The sequence below is a fragment of the Strix uralensis genome, chromosome 11 (genome assembly GCF_047716275.1).
Source record: "Strix uralensis isolate ZFMK-TIS-50842 chromosome 11, bStrUra1, whole genome shotgun sequence".
NCBI classification, from domain to species: domain Eukaryota; kingdom Metazoa; phylum Chordata; class Aves; order Strigiformes; family Strigidae; genus Strix; species Strix uralensis.
The window spans coordinates 5,712,813-5,732,444 of record NC_133982.1 but is presented as its reverse complement, the minus strand read 5'-3'; the positions used below and the strand labels follow the sequence as shown (position 1 = coordinate 5,732,444).

At 37.6% G+C, this 19,632-nt stretch overlaps 1 protein-coding gene across 4 annotated transcripts in view; it reads left to right on the top strand.

Moving 5' to 3' along the window:
- The window catches only part of UBE2Q2 (ubiquitin conjugating enzyme E2 Q2), a 52,501-nt gene that overhangs the window by 10,191 nt on the left and 22,678 nt on the right, over nucleotides 1-19,632 (top strand). For 3 of the 4 annotated variants that reach the window (XM_074880783.1, XM_074880780.1, XM_074880781.1), the window contains exons 2-5: nucleotides 7,442-7,546; nucleotides 14,854-14,958; nucleotides 16,617-16,673; nucleotides 18,777-18,917. In XM_074880783.1, the coding sequence (XP_074736884.1) occupies nucleotides 7,442-7,546; nucleotides 14,854-14,958; nucleotides 16,617-16,673; nucleotides 18,777-18,917 (408 nt within the window). The remainder of the gene's footprint in view (nucleotides 1-7,441; nucleotides 7,547-14,853; nucleotides 14,959-16,616; nucleotides 16,674-18,776; nucleotides 18,918-19,632) is intronic. The other variant, XM_074880782.1, reaches the window with a different exon arrangement.

Here is a 19,632-nt window from a genome sequence, read left to right as displayed (position 1 = left end):
TTGTGAAGACAAAAGTAATGTCCATAGCTGTTCTGTATGCTTTTAACAGAAACGTTTCCTTGTGGTTACTTTTGTGGTAGATTTCTGCAATCAGCAGAACTTGCTTTACAGAGAACTATATTTTTGTTTGGGACAATTTGTGATTGTAGAGTGAATTTTACAGGCACCTGTAGAGCTGTGGTTTGTTATACTCTTTCTGTTCTGTGAGGCACATGCCTTTGACCCTGCCTTCTCTAACACGGCTGTATTTAATAACATAAATAATTCTAAACCAAGATACTCTGCTACACTTGCCTCATTCCCTGGAGAGCGTGCGGGAGACGAAAACCTTGACCCTGTTAGTTGTGTTGTTTTAATGCGCTCCTGAAGGTATTCAGCTCTGCAGTGATGAGCGTATTGGCAGAACCTACATAGAACAGGATTATGAGATTCTTTCAGCGACCTCCTGTAAAGGTGCAAGATGATAAAGCTCTTGCAATCTCCAGGGGTCCAACCAAAGCGTGTCACTTCACCTGGGATTGTCTTGTATAGGCTCTAGCTGTCAAGACAGTCATTAAACTTGAGGGTAGAATTGCAGTACTTTTCTATGTTTGAGAGATACATGTATTTTAGTCAGTTGAACTTGGTGCCTTACCAAATGCATGAGTTTTAACAAGTGTTCTCACTGAACTGACCACGTCAGGCTTTGATTTCAGGAGGAGCTTAAGAAAATTAAAGCTGATACAAACTTGCTTTCTGTTGTATAGAAACACTTAAAGATCTCCCTCTAACTGATCTCTAGTGAATAAAGATGCCCTTCTGTTTATATGCATTGAGCAGGTTAATAATGTGTGGTATACAATCTTAAAATTCAAAAGGAAAAGCAGTTTGAAGTTTTTCCCTTGCTCAGTAGAGGTGAGTAAAATTAACTTTGCTTCCTCCCTACTCACAATATTAAATTTTATTTGTAAATCCCCTACTGCATGCACTTTTCTTATCTTTTAGAACTCTGGATCACTCAACTGTTAGATTCTTAATGAAATGACAGTTCTTTCATATGTAAAAGTGCAAATTTTTACTTGAACTTGGAAATTAAATGTTAGAATATTTGTAATATGTTCAATAACTCAGTCTGTACAACAGCAAACGATAACATCTGGATATTTGAAAATACAAATTTTGGGGGTTTTATTAACTTGAGGTTTCTGGGAAATAGTTTTATTTGGATTGTTTCCAATGAAGTTTCAAAAAACCTGAGTTGAAAGTGACCCTTCATGCTTTCTTTTTTAATTATAAAGAATGGGATGGGAGGGCAGGTGACAATCTGCTGACTTTGAAAGGTTCTTAGCCTGTAGATTTCACAGGCACTCAAGTACCTAGTGGTAGAAAATGCTTACCTGCATTGTAAGCTGCCTTTGAAACGTTTGGCCCCTCGTAATGGGAAGCAGTCTGTCAGTTGTGTAATCACAACTAATACTCTTAAGAAGCTCTAAGTACTAGTGTTTTATGGTAATCAAGCTAAACTTGTAAGAATATCTTCTTAAGTCCTGGTATCTTTGTTAATATTAAGTCTGGGGTTTTTTTTTTCCTTTCCTCTAAAGGCATATTAGCACAGGTGAAAAATTCATGAGTAATGAATGACTAACAATTCCAAATAATATGTGCTAAATTGTAGCTAATTGTGTAGTTTAATCTTCAGTATTTTTTTGAATGCTTGTGTAAGATATGTATATGATCCCTAAACAGTGGGACTTGATTTTATTTTTTTAAATATAGTTCTGCTATTTAATTCAAATGAACAAATTTGGTAGCATCAAGATGTCTGCTGAGGGAAAGCCATTTATGATTTGAGGTCAGTTACCTGATGTGTGTTTATAGCTGCAAATGTATTCACCTTGAAAAGCCCTCTGAAATGGCTTGTTACATTAGGATTTACTTACTTCATTACCAAGATTTGTGTGAGCTAGAATGGTCTCTTGCTAGCCTTCTCAACACAATTAAGCTGTTTAAAAGATCTGGGGGTTTGATGTTCTGTTGTTCAGAAGTAAACAGGGGTGGACAAAGAAATTTGGGGACTCAGAAGATGAAAGGTAGAAGTGCTCTTATAAAAATCAGCTAAGTTTAGTTGTGTAAGAAGAACAGAACTAGGTTCTGTCGATTATAGAGATTTTGCAAAAACTTAGAAAAGAAATAGAGTTGGTTGAATTTTGTTCAGCCAGTATGCTAAGGAGTTATAAAAAAACCCCTTTTCTAATCTAAGATGATCTAGAAATTAAAGAAAATTAAGAACTGTCAGCATGTAATTGCAATTTTAAATCATAATGCTGAAGATGTATGTTTAAACGTGTTTTCCTACTATTTGTCCATGACAAAATGGCTGTTGTGTACAAGGAGACATGGCTACTCTTATCACCTCATAGCAAGCTGTGTGTACAGGTTGTTCTAATCTTAGGAATGTGAGCAAGATGTGTTGTTTTAATTTAGCAACTTCACAATTTCAACAGTATTATAGTGATTTAGAAATAGCTCCTATAAAAATCTCTTGCATCAAAATTGCATCGCTGTAGCTTTACAGAACAGGATAAAGATTGTATAACACTGCGAGTAAAACAGCCTTATTGTTAAGGATGAGAAAGCTTAGATAAGATATACTTAGATGACAGATTTCTACCCAGGAAGAGCTGTCTTTATATGTTCCTGGTATCTTCTGTCACTTTTTCCCTTTTTTTTTTTTGTGGTAAGCAAAATTGTTAGTAAAATATAAGTAGACCCTCTTACAGAGGATGCAACAGAATGTCTGAACAGTGAGATCCCGTGTTTATTCTTCTCATACGCTGTGGTTTTCCTAAATGATCTGATAGGTTTTGAAATTGTTCCAGTGCCAGGAGTGCGGGGCTTTATTCTCTTTGTATTTTGTATGTTTATTAGTAGGCTAAATTCTTTTGCTGCATTCTGTTACAGAAGCTACAGAAGCGTTTGTGTTGACAAAGCTCCCAATCTGTCCTGGTGTTAATACAAAGACTCTCTAGAAGCGATGATCCCATGAATTGTAATTGTATCTGGGTTGGCTGTAAACATTCAGCCTTTGTCCTCAGGCCTCAGTACATGCTAGGTGTGATGTCATCTCAGCCTGTAGTGTCTTACTGAGCAATTGCATTAGCTTTTCAAGCTGTACAGCGTGCATTAGCTTGTGAAAGCTGCCCAAATCTAAGCATTGTAGCCTTTGCTTTTACTTGTAGAGAGCAGGGAAATGTCGTGTTATAGCAGTTGCATAAAAGATCTCAAACACTTAGTATGGGTGATACCTGTGCAGCTAAATAGATTATACAAAACCACTGTACGTCAGCTTTGTAGTGAAAGGCCCAAAATAATGTTGTTTTTTAGCCACTGAGAATTAATAGTAAAATAGCTGCTATTCTAGGGTTCCTCTTGTGAAATGTTGTCTTTGTATTTGGGAAGCTTGTGTTCCTTACATGAGTTAACCACTCAAATCCATCTCTTCTCTCTATAGGATGCAGATATGGAAGAAAAAGCTGGCTTAATTCTCTCAGCAGAATTAGTTCATGTGGAGTTCAGTAGTTTGACCTTACAAACCACAAGCTTAGTCTTTCATTGCATGCTATGGTGTTACAAACTCATGAGCTTGTTTATAGCTCAAGATCAGAATGTTTGAAGTTTGTGTGTGAATTCTGTATTTAAAAATACGGTGACTCATATCCGCGTGAAACTCAGCTGTTCCAAAAATACGTATTACTTACAGATCTAGAGAAACTTAGTGCCATTTATGTTTTTAAGTTAAATGAACATATTTATTGGTAAGTCTGAAGAATTAAAAAGTGTTGCAGCAAACTGGAAGGTTGATTGAACTTGTATTTTAATATTAAGCATCTGTTGTGAAAAAGTTGGAATATGCAATTAAATATCCATATTCCAGAAGTCCAAAATTTGAAATATTTTCTGATACAGATGAGTGAGTATACTCGCACAGTATTTAAGAAAAGCCTTTCTGGTAAATGCATTGTTCCCATTCACATTTCAAAAGCTAAAGCAGACTAAAAATTTGAATATTTAATCAATTTTAGGGTATAATAATTCATATGTGCTATACACTAATCATGCAGGCAGTATCAAATCCTAGTATGTTTTCTCCTGTACAGCAGGGCCTACTTTCATTGCAAAATATGGAAAGAGCAAAACATAAGGACTGTCATTCAGTGCAGAAGGCATCAGCACATTCAAGTAGCCACTGTAACGTATTTAAACACATAGTGGGATTGCTTGATCTTCAGATCTGCACTATTAGTCGTGTCCCTGCCTGACAAAGGATTTGCTGCAAGTTTTTTGGAAGAGATTTTTGTATAGGCTGCCCAGACTGGGAATAGATACTGATTGCAACCAGCAAATGTCCTACTGTGGGTTTGTTCATTAAATCCTTCATTATTAAATCCTGCTGGTGGAGAAAGGAGAAACAGAATTGTCAGAAAAGAATATAGGTAGTGAAGAGTTGAGCTTCATTCTGTAAGCAGTCTTCAGATTCCAGATATGGTTTACAAGTGTGGACTGACAGATGTTTATCTTATATAAATCACTGCAATTAATAGACTTGCTTAGACCTGGACTAACACAATTAACAAATGCTTGATCAAAAAAAAAAAAAGGCTAAAAATACCTGTTAGGAGAATGTGCATACACAGCCCAAATGTTGGCTGTATCTGGAGAATATTTTTATTCTAATGAATCTGAGGATTTTAAGAAGCAGATGGCTCAATGAATCTTGGAACGGATTTTGCTTGTTCTTTGTATTTGCTGATGGGAATGTTGGCGTAATCTAAAGTCACAGTAGTAGTGTTTACCCTATTGCCTTTCTCTTAACTTAATGAGCTGGCCAGAGAAGTTCAGGTCTCAAAAATAGCTGGTTCAAACAAGTCTTCAGGCAATAGGGCCAGTGTCTCCCTTCTGATGTTCCCTACTGTGCATAAAGATCCAGTGTTGCAGTGTGAAAGTCTTGATGTAAGAATAATGCACAATTGCCAGAGACTTTAGAGGCAGGTTGAATGAAAAATGTCTGGGAGGTTATCAGTACAAAACCTGGAATATCTTTAATAAAGTGTAGCTCCTTAAAAAATAGTTTGGGAACCCAGGAGCAGCTGAGAATTCAACCATGTTTCTCCAGCAGTGATAGTGGTTAGTCTTTCAAGAGTGTCTTAAACTGAGGAGAAAATAGACTTTTCCAAGGTACTGTATTTAGTAAAGGAAGAAAGTGATTAAATCACATGTAATTACTTATCTGTTTGTCTTCCTTAGCCTTAAAATCTGGGCAAGCTGAGTACTGGACTTTCTTGACAGACATTTGAGATGTTAGGCCTTAGTTAATCAAGAATTAGATGTTCTAAGGTCTCTGCTTTGTGTATGGTATACTTCAGAGTGAAGCTGAAGGATGTAAACAGTTTGTCTTTTCATAAAGATGCTAGGAGTATCATGTATTCTAAGGTATTTTTAGCTGTGATTTTTAAGAAAATAAATATAAACTTAGGAGGGGATTGAGCTTGTTTAAAAATAAGTTTATGCAAAGGTTTCAGTTTACAGGTGGGAATTTTAGACCTCTGGAGCTAGAACTTCCTGGAGTGTGCTGCCAGGTGGGAACTTTGCTGTGATAGTCTTGTTTTGCCAAAGCTGATGCCCTTTGTCTAATCACACGCATTCTTTGATGAGGTTCAGCACTTCAGCTGGAAGGTTGATTAGAAAGTAAGCTTTATATTACTAAAAGACAATTCTAACATGCTTATATATTTCTCCAGTTTACAAATGGATCGTATTCTGCATTCTAATAAACCCAGTATCTATGAAATGACAGAAGCTAATTTAAATAAGGAAGGTCTGTTTTTTTTCTTACGGGACTTGTACTTTGAGAGCTTGCTTAGGCTAAGTTTGCTTGACCAGACAGTATCACTAACAGACAGGTATGATGTCTTCCTTCTCTGAAAGTTGGTACTGTTGTCTTGAAAACTATAAAGCCAAAAATACCCAATGCAGTCAAGAAAGGGTGTAAATTTGTAAGCATAGTGCACATTTTGGAGTCACCTATTAAAGTAGCAGTAGGAACCTTGACTCTTTAAGTATTGAAGAATGAAGCATGATTTGTTGTCTCTGGAATGAGAAATACGGAATTTTAAACTGCAGTGAGTAAATTTATACTGCAGCAAGAGGAATGAATGAAAATTCCCTCATATTATTTTGTAACACCTGGGGATATGAAGATAATATCTGGGTGATAAAACTGAGGTTCAGTAATTTGTCCTCAACTACTAGAATTTAATTGAATGGGTGAGAAGTGGAGAATGCCTCAAACAACTAAAACAAAACAAGAAAATCCAAACATGCCAGTGATACGGAGAGACGCCTACTGCTGAGTTGGAAGCTATGTGATTTCCACCATCCTCACAATGTTACCAAACCTGTGTTAGGAAAAAATTGGAATTGCTTTTTGAAACATCTAAACAAGAGGCAAAGGACTTCACCTTTCTGTAGCAAGGCTCTTCCTAGCACATTTTGAAGGGCTGCATGCTGTGGCAGCTTAGTGACAGAAAAATCGCTTGTCATGGATTGTATGAGCAGTTGTGGGCCACATCTGTTCTGTATGTTGTATGTGCCCTAACCATGGCTTGTTCTGGAAAATCGAGCACACTTCTGTGAACCCATTTGATCTCTGTCACTAGGATGTGTTTGTGCATCTGCCTAACAACTGTAGGACTCTATTGATGGAAGAACGTTATTCTGTAAGCCTTCTTGATAGGGTTGTATGCAATATATTGTTTGAGAAATCTTTCAGCAGTGAAAAGTCCTCTGTGAGCCGGGGTGGTTCAAAGATAAAATGCAGATTTTTGGCATTGTGATCTGCCTAACTTAACTTGTCCTCCCAGGCAGGAGATTTGAGCCATGTTGCTTCAGTCTGAGGGCCAGTGCTAGAACAGTTTGAATAATCCTATTTGAGGAGAAAATCTGAAGACTCCAGGTTTTGTTGTTTTCACAGCTTAAATTTGGAAGAATCTGTATTTTTATGTTAAATTGGCATCAATACAGTTTTATTCTTTGACATGTACTACTTGTGATTACATTTTTTGGTAACGATCACCTGTACTGCATTTCTAGTTTTCTCCCTCCTGCTCCACCTGCCCCAGGGTTTTAAACTTTTCAACACTGTTTCTTATGTATGTCCATCATCTAATCAAGATAAAAATAGGATGAAATACTAGAAGAACCAGCTGACTGGATTTCTTACAACTTCTTTTGTGTTGCCTAAAAATGCTGTATTAAAAGCTTCTATGTTACCTGGCTTAGAAAGTAAGATAAAAGGTGATGTTAATACTGTGATGTGAAATTTTTGGGGTGAATGAGTTTTAAAAGCTTTATGGGTTTTTTGTTTATTTATTTGTTGGGTCTTTTGTGTTGTTTTTTTTAACAGGAGTCTTACCCCTCTTCATCACCAATATGGTTTGTAGAATCAGATGACCCAAACCTGACTTCAGTCTTAGAGCGTTTAGAAGATATTAAGAAGAGCAATACTCTGGTGAGCCAAGTGTTTTGGTTGTTTTGGGTGTTTATTTAGCTTTGTCACATTAACAAGCAATTTAATTAGCTCAGTTTGGGGGTTATATGGGGGGATTTGTAAACACAAGTTTATCATCCAAAAAACATATGAACCTTCTAGTACTTAAAGGGGGCCTACAGGAAAGATGGGGAAGGACTCTTATCAGGGAGTGCAGGGATAGGACGAGGGGTAATGGTTTTAAACTGAAAGAGGGTAGATTTAAATTAGATATAAGGAAGAATTCTGGTCTTCACTGTGAGGGTAGAGAGACACTGGCACAGGTTGCCCAGAGAAGCTGTGGCTGCCCCCTCCCTGGCAGTGTTCAAGGCCAGGTTGGACGGGGATTTGGGCAACCTGGGCTAGTGGAAGGTGTCCCTGCCCATGGCAGGGGGTTGGAACTGGATGGTCTTTAAGGTCCCTTCCAACCCAAACCATTCTATGATTCTATGAAAAGTAGTTCAAAAGATTTGGGGCAAGGAGGGGAAGATTACTTAAATGCTTGCTTTTTGAAAGAAGTTAAGTTTCAGCCCCAATAATTACAGTTTAAAGTTTTCTGAAAATAATTAAACAGTGAAATGCATGAGAACCTAAAACTACTTAAGAAACCAGCTCTTCCAGAGTTTTCTTTGCACAGAGATCAATTACAGAGGCAAAAGCTTTCTGTTCTTGAGAATGTGTGTTCTCCAAAACATGGCTACAATGGTAACTGATACAAAGAATTCCTGGTTTCATTGAAGACAACTTGACCTGATTAGCTTCTGGTTCATCAGAATGTTCCTTAGATAGTGGTAAGTTTGAACAGTGTTGTGAGTTTGGATGATTGCTATTTAAAGAAAATTGTTGCACAGTTTCTAATGGTGGTTTTGTATTTCAGTAAACTATCAGGCATTATATCTTACTTGAGTACTCTGTTGGTGTAGTGATAGGAGCTCTCTGTGTGCGTGTGTGTGTATATATATATAAAAATTAACTTCTCATTTTATATAGGAAAGTAAGTGTCCTTGAATATTCCTTGGAGATAAGTTTCAGTACAAATATACTTTTTTCCATACTGAGCAGTATTGTGGCCTACTGACAAATTCAGTTGTTCCTCTCCAAATTCAGCTTGATGGATATTAAATAGCCCTTAAGAATGATCTTTATTAACAGATTATTTTAACATTTTTTTGTTTGTTTTTGTATACAGGAACACGTGCATGCACATCATACATACAAAACAAATCAGTCTGCAGAATACTGCTTATTGCATGGATTATATGCTGGCCTTAGTATTTGCCTGGTTTGTGAAAACTGGGAATGTTCTTTCTCATGAAATCACTTACCTGTAATATTTACTGGGATAATGTTAAGCATATTCAACCTTAAATAAGGATGTGTAAATTTTTTTTTCTAAAGAGTATTTAAGATGCATTTGACTTCTAGCAGAAATAATTAGAAAACTAACAAGCAAGTGAGAGTCTTTATGGGCCTTGCCATAATTAAAAACAAAGGGGCATTTGCAGAGGAGCATTACTGTTTTAATGTATTATGTTGGATCTCATTACAGGAGACACACCTATCTGTTGTGTATTTTCTTTTTAAAACCTAAACTTTAGACTAAACTGCATTGAGAAGAATGTTACAGATCTCCTAGTCTTTGTGATTTCTGCCTAGAAAGACGTACAACAGTATAGTAGCAGGAAATATGGCCAAATCAACTTTTTTCTTAAATACACTTTTCAGAAGGTTCTCCAGCTTGAAACTGGCGTGACTAGTAGCTTCAGACTAAAGGTTTTAAACAAGGTATTTCCTATGTTTAACTACCTACAGATTTGCTTGCAATAGGGTAGAAAGACTTATTGCAAACATTCATAGGATTTGCTGTCGTGAATTGCATATGCACAGAGACTGCTCATGTACATTGTAAGAAAACAGCTTCTGATATCAAGATTGTACTTGCCCATGTAAAAGCTGATGGGTTGATGTAATAGACACCTGTGGATGGCCCGTTGGTTTCTCAGGAATCCACCCTACATCATGTTATGCCAAGGTGAAGACAGATGGGAGTGGTTGAAGAGACAAATACTTGCACTACAAAGTCTGATTTCTCTGTTTTGCTCAAAAGGCTTGGTTTTGTGGGTTTTGGGTTTCTTTTTTCTCCGTACAACTTCTCCCTGTGCAACTCCCTCCCTCCCCTTCAAGGTCATTGGAGCAACACACACAGACTTCTTGGAATAGGGTAGGAAGGGATAAGGAACTACTTATAGAAATACAGAGATTTCTGATTTATCACGCTGTCTCCTAATAACTCAGTTCAATTTAGACTTTTAGAATGTTTCAAAGCAGTTTTCATTTAATTTATTGCAGCTAAAGTATCATTTGTGCCGTGTTGCTCTAAAGTCATAAAGTTATTGGAACAGTCAAATTTTGAATGGGAAATTGCATTGGACTCTTCCAGGAGCTCAGCTGAGCACAGTGAACGTCTGCTAAAAGCACTGCTAGCACGTGTACCCTGATTTAGTGTTCTTTGGTATTACTCTGCCCTTTCTACTTGCTTTGTAACTTTTGCCAGGTGTCAGCTATTTGTGAAACTGAAGAACATGCTCTTCAGGCATAGAAGTTTGACAGGGATATATATATATAGATATAGATATAGATATGGAAGCCTGGTCATTTGACATGGTAAAAGGAAAACTCTTTTACTATGTTAAAATCATGCACATGTTTACTGGAAAATTTTCTGTGGTTCTGAAACTGTGTTACTTACCTTGGCATCACCATGGTGCTATTTGCTATGAAAATTTGTCAAAACACTAAAAATGTTGAAAGATTGTAAAAAACATGATCAGCATAGGTATCATTAGGTTTGGAGTCTTACTGAGCAAGTTCCAGTCAGCAGATGAAGGGGCTGCAGAATTCTCTGTGACCCCTAGTGTCTCCTGAGTTTTTTCAGATCCTGAAAATCAGCATCACATTAGACTTGGAGGTACTTGCAACTGACAGCTGCCTTCTAGTGGCTGTGCCATGCAAAAGAGACATCCTCCAATTTCACTGTTCTGTTTAATATAATGGAAGTTATCCTTGCAAGTCTGAAGTCTCAAACCTTACTTCCTGGATTATTAAATACAACTGCACATGATTTGGAGGTTTGCTTTTTAAAGACAATAGTGAAATGGACTTAAATTCAGATGGGCAGTTCTAATTCTCACACTCTCCAAACCTTGAAGGCTTAAATTTGTTTGGAAGACATCAAAAGTGTAGGATTTCTGGCATAAGTATGTGTACAGCATGGATAAGCTGCTGTCCCTAAGCACACTGCTTCTGTATTAAGAATTTAGCTTTAGTCCCACGTGATGGTATTTCAGGAAGGAATGTTGGCTCTTGCAAACTACCAGTGTGGCAGCAACTAATTTTGTACTGGGGGTCATGGAGGCAAAATGCAGGAAGAAGCTTTACTTTATATTCTGAAACTGTCCAAGGCTGCTGGATGTGCATGAGGCTAGTTACTATCACAGACTACCTGATAGCTAAGTAGTGGTCACACTCCAAATGACAGTTATTTCTTCCCTCTGTTTCCTCTTGTATTCTTCTTCAGCAGTTTTCTTCAGTGGTAGGCTAAGATTTATTGATTAGTTTATTTTTATATAGATGTAGTGTGTATATATAAGTAGATAGATACATATAGAAAAATAAGTATGTGTATACTTACACTATACTTCGTAAGTCCATGTTTCTTGGTAATCAGAAAACAAGGTGCTTCATAGTAAACCCAGCAGTATATTAATACCATTAAAGGTATCCTAAAATTGTTAATACTTACAGCAGTAGAAAGATCTCTTCATGCATAAAAAGGCCTCCTAATGTAGGATAAGTTTCAGAGAAATTGTTCTAAACTGTTTTCAGATTTGTAAGATGTTAATACAGAAAACGTAAAATTCTAAGAGGTGTTTTTGTGTTCTAAAACGGCATTATGGTATCCATAAGAGCTACCAAGTTCTTGGAACTCCTGAAGCATTAAAAGTTCTATTACAGATATATATATTACATTTTTATGTTTTGTTGTCATTTTTATATTAATTATAATCAATATCATTAGTTTATAAATTTGTCACTTGAGCATTTACCTTATACAGGCTATTTATATTGCTCCTTTAATACCCTGTGGATTTTGCATTCTAGTTGCTGCTTAGTTTCTGCTTTAGGCAATTTGTATTTCAGAGAAACTATTAGTATACTGTTAGCCCACTTTTCTTCAGCAGCAGCAGCAAAGTGTGTGTTAAGCATTCATTTTACATTAGCCAAGCATGTGAAGTTAGCCTGGAAATACATTTAAATTATTAATACATGGCAGAAATCTGCTATCCCTTTCGATACAGTCTATTCATGTACCACTAACACATACCAAATCATGCTAGGCCCTGCTTATAGCAGGGGCTTGGATCAGATGACTTCCAGACGTGCCTTTCAGCCCAAATTATCCTATGATTTTTCTTACGTATGTGCAGATTGTAAGGTATAATGGTGATGGTGATCCATGGCAGAAGGATCAAGGGTATGAAATGAATTCCCGTGGAGGAAAAGCATAACAATAAGGAGAAGGGTTGTAGAGATGGGGTCTGCTTCTCGCTCTGCCACCACCTTTGCAGGTTGTAGAAACTGATGTCAAGTAAAACAACTTAGCTATAAAAATGAAACTGCAGTTTGACAGTTGCATTAAGCTAACCCCAAAGTGTAGACTGCTGCCAAAGAAGGGGGTCCTTGCCCTCAGCTGCACATTCCTGCCTCCCCCTTTATGGTGAAATTTGGTGCTTATGTGCTGAAGCACATCAGTAATTGATCTGCCACGAAGTTTGTAAGCTGCTGCATGGTTGTGTGATCTCTGGTGCCAGTGCATATGAGAAGGTGAAAATGTGCTGCTGGAGGCAGGAAGACACCTCTTCAGGCACAGCCAGTGTGTAATTTGGTCCAGGTTGTTCAGGAGCTTGTTGCTTTGAGAGTGCTTGTGTACCTCGCAGTGGTGCTGTGTTCAGAAGGAAGTGAGAGAAGCTTGCAATGTGTTAGGTCCTGGCTGCAAAGATTCCTTCTGAATTTCAATTCAGGTGACAGGACTTTTTATGGAATAGAGGAAGCAGGGCAGGAGCAGTTCTTAACCCTCTTCTCAGCTCTTACTGTTTCTTTCTGTGAGACACATCTAATACTTGTGTTCATCTGCTTTTCAAAGCTTTGGACCAGCCAAATGCCAGTGCTGGTATTCTTCCCCTGCCATTTAGATTTTTTTGTATGCTTCACAACACATGTAAACAGATTACTGGCTTGCCTAGCTTTACATAGCTATGTGAGAAAAATGACAATTCCTGAAATTTTATAGTTTCTGCTCCAACTCTCCATGAGAGCGCAGAGAAAAATTTTCTCAACAAAATGTGTAGTGGTGCAGCTTTAAGCATCTTATATGTGTTGAGAACAATAATTCTAAGACCTGTGATTCTATCTACCAACTAATTTATTGATTTATTAACCTGCTTTCTGCCTGCTAAGAGATTTCCTGATGTTTCAGATACCCAGGAAGGTTCAAACAGGTGTAGAGTCTTAACACTGCTGAGAAATGTGGTTGTTACAGAAAGCTTGTGGCAACATAAACTATTACATCTGAGGTATATACTCACAAGAAATGTGTTGCTGATACACCAGTTCTTTTGGTATCATCTGCTTTATTTTTGAGTTGAGGATGACTGTCACGAATGATGCAGAAACAGCAAAAGTGGTGTGATAGGAGAGAACATTGTAATTCTCGTAATGCAGGCTGGTATGTCAGTTCATGGCCTCCAATGAGTAAATAACGTTTCTATTGAACGTTGAATTCTACTGGAGAAGGAAAAAGCACCAAAGCTTTCAAGTAGCATAAGGGCAACATTTACTTATCACTGCTAGTGATATGGGCTTGGAAACGAGTTCTTAACCCTGGAGAGGCTGAATTTTCACTTGCAGTAAGGTAAGAGCATTTACACTGGCCAATAGCAAGGCTTTAGACATGTAGAGCATTTTGGGGTGACTAGATTTTTCTTAGATACTTTATTGTGTATTTTAAGAAATACAGTACACAAACACCAAGTAGTGTTGTAGAGGTATTATTCTTTTGGGATAATACAATCTATGCTGTACCTTGGGTGAGGCCACATTGCCTGAGTCTCCCTCCTTTATGGATAGGTACTTAAAGGGGAGTGGGGGTTGCCACTCTTAAGTGTAACTACTAGTAGTGCTGAAGGATATGTGTACAGAAATGGCTATCTTGCGTGCTAACTTCTACAAGTGGCAAGACAAGCTTCCTTTGGTATCTGGAAAAAAAGTCCATTCATGGATGTGTAATTTTTGCAAGCTTCATCTAGGGTATTATTCTGCAAATAATGAAGTGTTGACCATTTTGCAAACATATTGTGCAGTCCTGACACAGCTATGCAAAGACCTTGAAAAGTGAGGAAATGCAGTAGTACAGTCTTTTGTGGTCTTGGCCTTAACTCGGAGGAATCTGAGGCTGCCTAGAGAAAGTTAACAGCTATGGAACTCTACTTAATTAGCATGGTGATCAAGAGGCAAACTTAATGTTCCTCTGTTTCTGCAGAACTAAATTTATTTTCTGGTTAGCGTTACACTGAATGAAAGGTGTTCCATATTTTAGAGTTAACAGAACACAGTCAATGTAACGCTGAAAGTTGGAAACAGAAATCAGTGATAGTAACAGGTTGTGCCTCAACCTGATACAAGATATGGCAAGCAGACTACTTGGGCTCTAGCTCAGAGCTTGGCTAGTTTCTGTGCCTTGTATAGTGTGTGTCTTGCTTCTGGTGCCTCACTTGTGTGCCCTAGAAAGTGATTCAGAATGTGGAAAATCAGATTGTTCCTCCTTGGTTTTTTGAAGACATGGTCTTTAACCTAGGAAACTGGAATGGACTACCTTGTCTCATGGAATATGACCATTTGATTATTCCTTAGTGATTTGTGGCTGGGGCACCTATGCCGGGAATGGATGATGCTGCCAGAGCAGATTATTCTTTTGCTCATGTTTTTTTGCGCTTGACATGAAGATGAATGGGAGCCATCTTTAATTTGCCATGTCCTTGGTTTCTCATTGTGAGGATTTTATTACAATGACTACGGAGAAAAAGAGGCGTCTTTAAAATTTATTCCAATGAGTGCAGGTTTAAACGCTATACACTGACTGAAAGGTCAGTACCAACATATGAAGAAAATTCAAAATATATTGTTCTGTGCTTTGGTTTAAATGCATGTTTCCATGTTTTCTTTTTTTATAGCTTCTTCAACAGCTGAAGCGATTAATATGTGACCTCTGCAGATTATATAATCTTCCTCAGCATCCAGATGTTGAAATGTTAGATCAGCCGTTACCAGCTGGACAGGTAAATTAAAATACTGTGGACACTTTCTTACGGCAATGAAGGCGTTGTTTTTTTCAAATCCAAGCAACGTGATGGTGGGAATGATTAAACCTTGACTGAGATATGAAGTACTGTTGCTTTATGGTGTTCTCAATCTGAATTTTGTTTGCAGAATCCATTTAATAATAGTGTGATAATATTACACGATTTACTTTGGAGCTCCTGTATCATTGAAAGGTGTATATGTGATACCAGTCCTGTCAGTTTAATTCCCCCCTAAATGTTGTTCAAGCCAATCGCTGTGCATTCCTAGTGCTTCCCAAATTTTCATTTTTCCCAAAATGTAAATGTGATTAAACACTGTTTGCTTTTTGTTGAAGAGTATATGTTTTACAGTGTGCACTTGGATGAACCTCTGTTGATGTTTTCTTTCCTCTTCAATCCCTTGCAGAGACATGGGATATCAAGACCATATGCTACTTTGGGTAGGGAGTATCTTGAGGTGCCTTGTTTACTTTTTGTGCACTTGACAAATTAGGAGTTGTGAAGGGCTGTGGAATGTTCTGGTTAACTAAAATGTTTTGTATTGTGCTGAAAACAGAACTGGTAAGACAGTAACTGTTCATTTTTGTATTTTTAATAAGATTATGATGCCTTCTTTTGCTTATACATGTTAAGATGACATGCTTTCTAAAAACTCCTGTAGTGTAAACAGATGGTTTTCCTGTGGTGACAGTACTATAGTAATGACAAATAACTTGCTTAATTTTGGTCACGTGCCAAACTGTAATCCTATAGGTCTTTTCTCTCAGCCACCCACATAGCAGTGCAACTGTAAGGCAATAGGCCTGTGATATTAGGAAGCAGCTTCATTTGAAGAGCCTTGCTTATGCTCTGAAACTAAAAAACAAACTTGTGGAAGTTTTCTTAGCCAGAAATGTCAGATAATTTGTGGGTTAAGTAGGAGTGGCCTTAGTAAGTCAGGCTGAAGATCCATCTAGTCCCCTGCATTGTTTACAGCAGTGGCATTCCTTCTTTGCCAAAGGGAGAGTAAGCAGAGGGTAAGTGTATCAGAATGCTCCTGAGTCTTTATGCAGCTCAAACTTACTGAGCTTGAAGTGGTATCCTGAAATTGAAAGCCATGAAAAATGAGCTCAATATATTGTTCCGGTATTTTATCAAATAATCTAACAACAGTGGCTATATGATGACAGTAGTTGTTGCATAGAAGTTCTAGGTAGTGAGACAAAAATCCATTAAGTTTTAGAGGTCTAGAGTTTTTTCTTTTTAGATGTCTAGCACGTATATGGATTCTGGTCAGAGCTATGATCTGATTTCATGGTGAAGAGATCATGAGTTATAACCTGCTTGACTTTGTTTATGGCATTTGTCACTGTCCCAGAATAGGATATCCTTATCTGAATCTTAAGTTTCAACTTAGAACTTAATGTGAAATTAATTGTGACACTCTGTTTCTTTGCTTCATGCAAAAACCTCTTCACTGTTGTACTCCAGAAAAGCATCTTTGTATGTCTGTCACGTTAAACTTCAGTCCTCTGCAGACCTTGATAAGTGTAACTTTCATATATACTGCTTTCTCTTTTGATAGTAGACTTCCTGGTTTTGAAAGAAAGGAACATGTGCACAACTTATGCAGAAACCTCATTGTTGTATTGCAGAATGGGACAACCGAAGAAGTTACATCAGAGGAGGAGGAAGAAGAAGATATGGGTGAAGTATGTGTATATATGAGATTGCTGTCCTAATCTACTAGAATTCTGGCATTGTGCTCTGCAGTGGCTGGCTAGTTATTAAACCAGACTGTAAAATGTAGTCTCCCTAAAGTTCAGTAGAAAAGATAATTAAAAATTTGGATGGTTACCTTAATGTCAGCTTTCACTTCAACCACAAAACTGGTGAGATTTTCTTAAACCTGGATTTCAGCTGTGAGCTTACTTGGGTACGGAGAATTGTACATCTGTTTGTGCTTTAGTCAAACAGTACATAACACTGTGTGCCAAATCAGTAAGTTCACATTGTTAACTCCTATTTCAAGCAGCATATGAACTGGCTCTGATATGCTTGAAAGTGCCTCCCAAATTGAAGCTGACTGGCTAAGAGTAAATTAGTCTGCTGATTCATTAAACAGGGGAGCTAGTTTTTAACTACAATACATTGAAGGAAATGGAAGGACATCCAAAACAGACACGCTAAACTTTAAGGGGTTTATGTCACTGTCTGGCAACATGGTGCTTCTTTTAATGAGATTTTTATTGTGTGAGAACCACCCCTTTCAATTACTTGTACTGCGCGTTAGAATAGCTCTAAGATGCTTGCTTTTTAAACCACTATAGTAGCCTTGTTATAAGAGAACTGACTACTTCAGATTTAGATTTTTAATGAAGGAGTGTAGTGAGAATGAACAACTCCTATTCTGAATAAAAGGTCTTCCTTTAGAAAAGATCTAAATGTTACCCATATTCTGGAGTTAATTTGAAGCAGCCTATCTTATACCATACTTAGCCTGATCCAGACCACATTTGTTGGAGACACAGTTTCTGTAAAGGTAGTATGTATTCTCCAATATCCTGCTGCCACAAGGCTGTTGTTGCTTGTGGACTTGTAAGTAGCCCCTAATACTCTGTTCAGGTTACTTAGACAAAAAAATTGTCACGTCTGTCATTATTTATAAACTGTCAGGTGGCATAGTGAGTGTGGCACTGGTATCACCAACTTGTAATCTAGTCCAATTTCTAAAGTGAAAAGCAGCTCACTGTTCCTAGGGCTGTATCATTATTTTGAGAAACATGAGCATTTTAAAGAATACTCGATCTAAAATCTGTTACAGTCAGAGGAAACAGTATTGTCAAAGGCACCAGATAGGTGTTTTTTCTACTATGTAAGACATCCTTGAATTTGCATTTATGGCCAGGTTTTCCTGCCATGCAAACAGATGGTGCATAAAGAGTAGCCACAGGTGTGGTGGAGCACTGCATATTGGAGCATTCTGATAGTTGTGTGCTCATAGCTTGCTGGTGTGGCTGCTGTAGTGCTTCCTTTTTCATCTCAAGGCATTTACATCCTTCCCCTCCTCTCCACAAATAGCACTTGAATCGCCTTACAGGCAGTTGTCTTAAGTTCAGAGTGCTCCTCTGCAACAGGAGAATCCCGTCTCAGAATACAGAGGGGAGGATTTTTCAGTGTCTTAGTCTAGAACTCAAAACTGAAATGTTGGCTTGTGTGATCAGAATACTTGACTACATAATTTTGTCTCATCCTAATTCCAAGTTACTGCATCTAATCTTTAGCTGAAATGTTCACCTTGAGTAAAAGTACATGTAGCTTTCTAATACATAACTTTCTTGAAGGGTTGCTGTAGCCCTGCCGGATATGTTGGTCATTGTTTGCCAGAAGTGTAATATAGCTAGGATTCTAATTGAAAAGACTCTGCAATTAGAAACATCTTGGAGACACTCTAATGTTGGGTACTCTTGGATTCTCAAGCCCTGTTCAGAATGCCTTAACTTCTTGTTTTCTACCTACTTCAATGGGCTAATTCACTAGAATCTTAACTTCTTGTGGAGGTTTTATTGTGCTTGTTTCTGTGACCAGAAGCATGTTGTGAAATGTGGTCTCATTTGTATTGTGAAGGCTCCCTACACTTCCAGTGAATACTGTTGGCTGAGAGAGTGAAGTTAGAGCAAAATAGAAATGGCATCCAACAGTCACTAATACATAGTGCTGTGCAGTATGCGACTGTATCCCTAAATGCCCTTGGAGAGGGTTTCGTTGAACGAAGAGCACAGTTAAGTTACAGTGAATTTTCCTCTATCCTGTAGGACATTGAAGATCTGGATCACTATGATATGAAGGAGGAGGAACCAGTTGATGGGAAGAAATCTGAGGATGAAGGCATTGAAAAAGAGAACCTTGCAATCTTAGAAAAAATCAGAAAAAATCAAAGGCAAGATCACTTAAATGTGAGTTAATGATTTATGTTTTTTCTCTGTAATATTTCTGGCTGTACAATAGAAATGGTTTTCAGCAAATAAAGCCTACTGCTATGCACCTAGACATAAATTAGCGTGTAGCTGATTTCCAGCACATGTAAGACAAACATCTCAAGTTATGGGACCTAAATAGCTCTTTTTTTGGTGAAGTTTGAATAGGCTAGCTAGGATTCCAAGGTCATTTAGTAAATAGACTCATCTTTCATCAAAATCTTTGGCACAGGAAGTTAGTTGTCAGCCCACATCCCACAGAGGCACAGAAACTGCTTCAAAGCACTCTCATCCTGGGAGAATGCTATCATAATTTGTTTTGTCAAACTGGGTTGGGGTATTCTTGGCATTTTAGATGAAGAAACATCTTTTAGTTTTCTCACTAGAGTCAACTCTTACATGCAAATCCAGGTTTCACACTTGTTAATGATATTTAACTGCTTATCCAATTTACAGAGGTATCTATTTGGTTGTCCCTCTGTCTCTTTCTTGATGCCTTTGTTACAAATAGTAGTCCTCCTTGCAGAATCAGCAGAAAGCATCTAGGTTATAAGCATGACTTTTGTTGCTGAGCCCTTATTAAAATAAAGCCGTATACAAAACAGACTGCATTAAAATTCATGGGTGACTTAACATACTTAGTAAACCCAGGAATTTGTGCTTTAAATCCATTTTATGCATGAGTTTGTTTTTC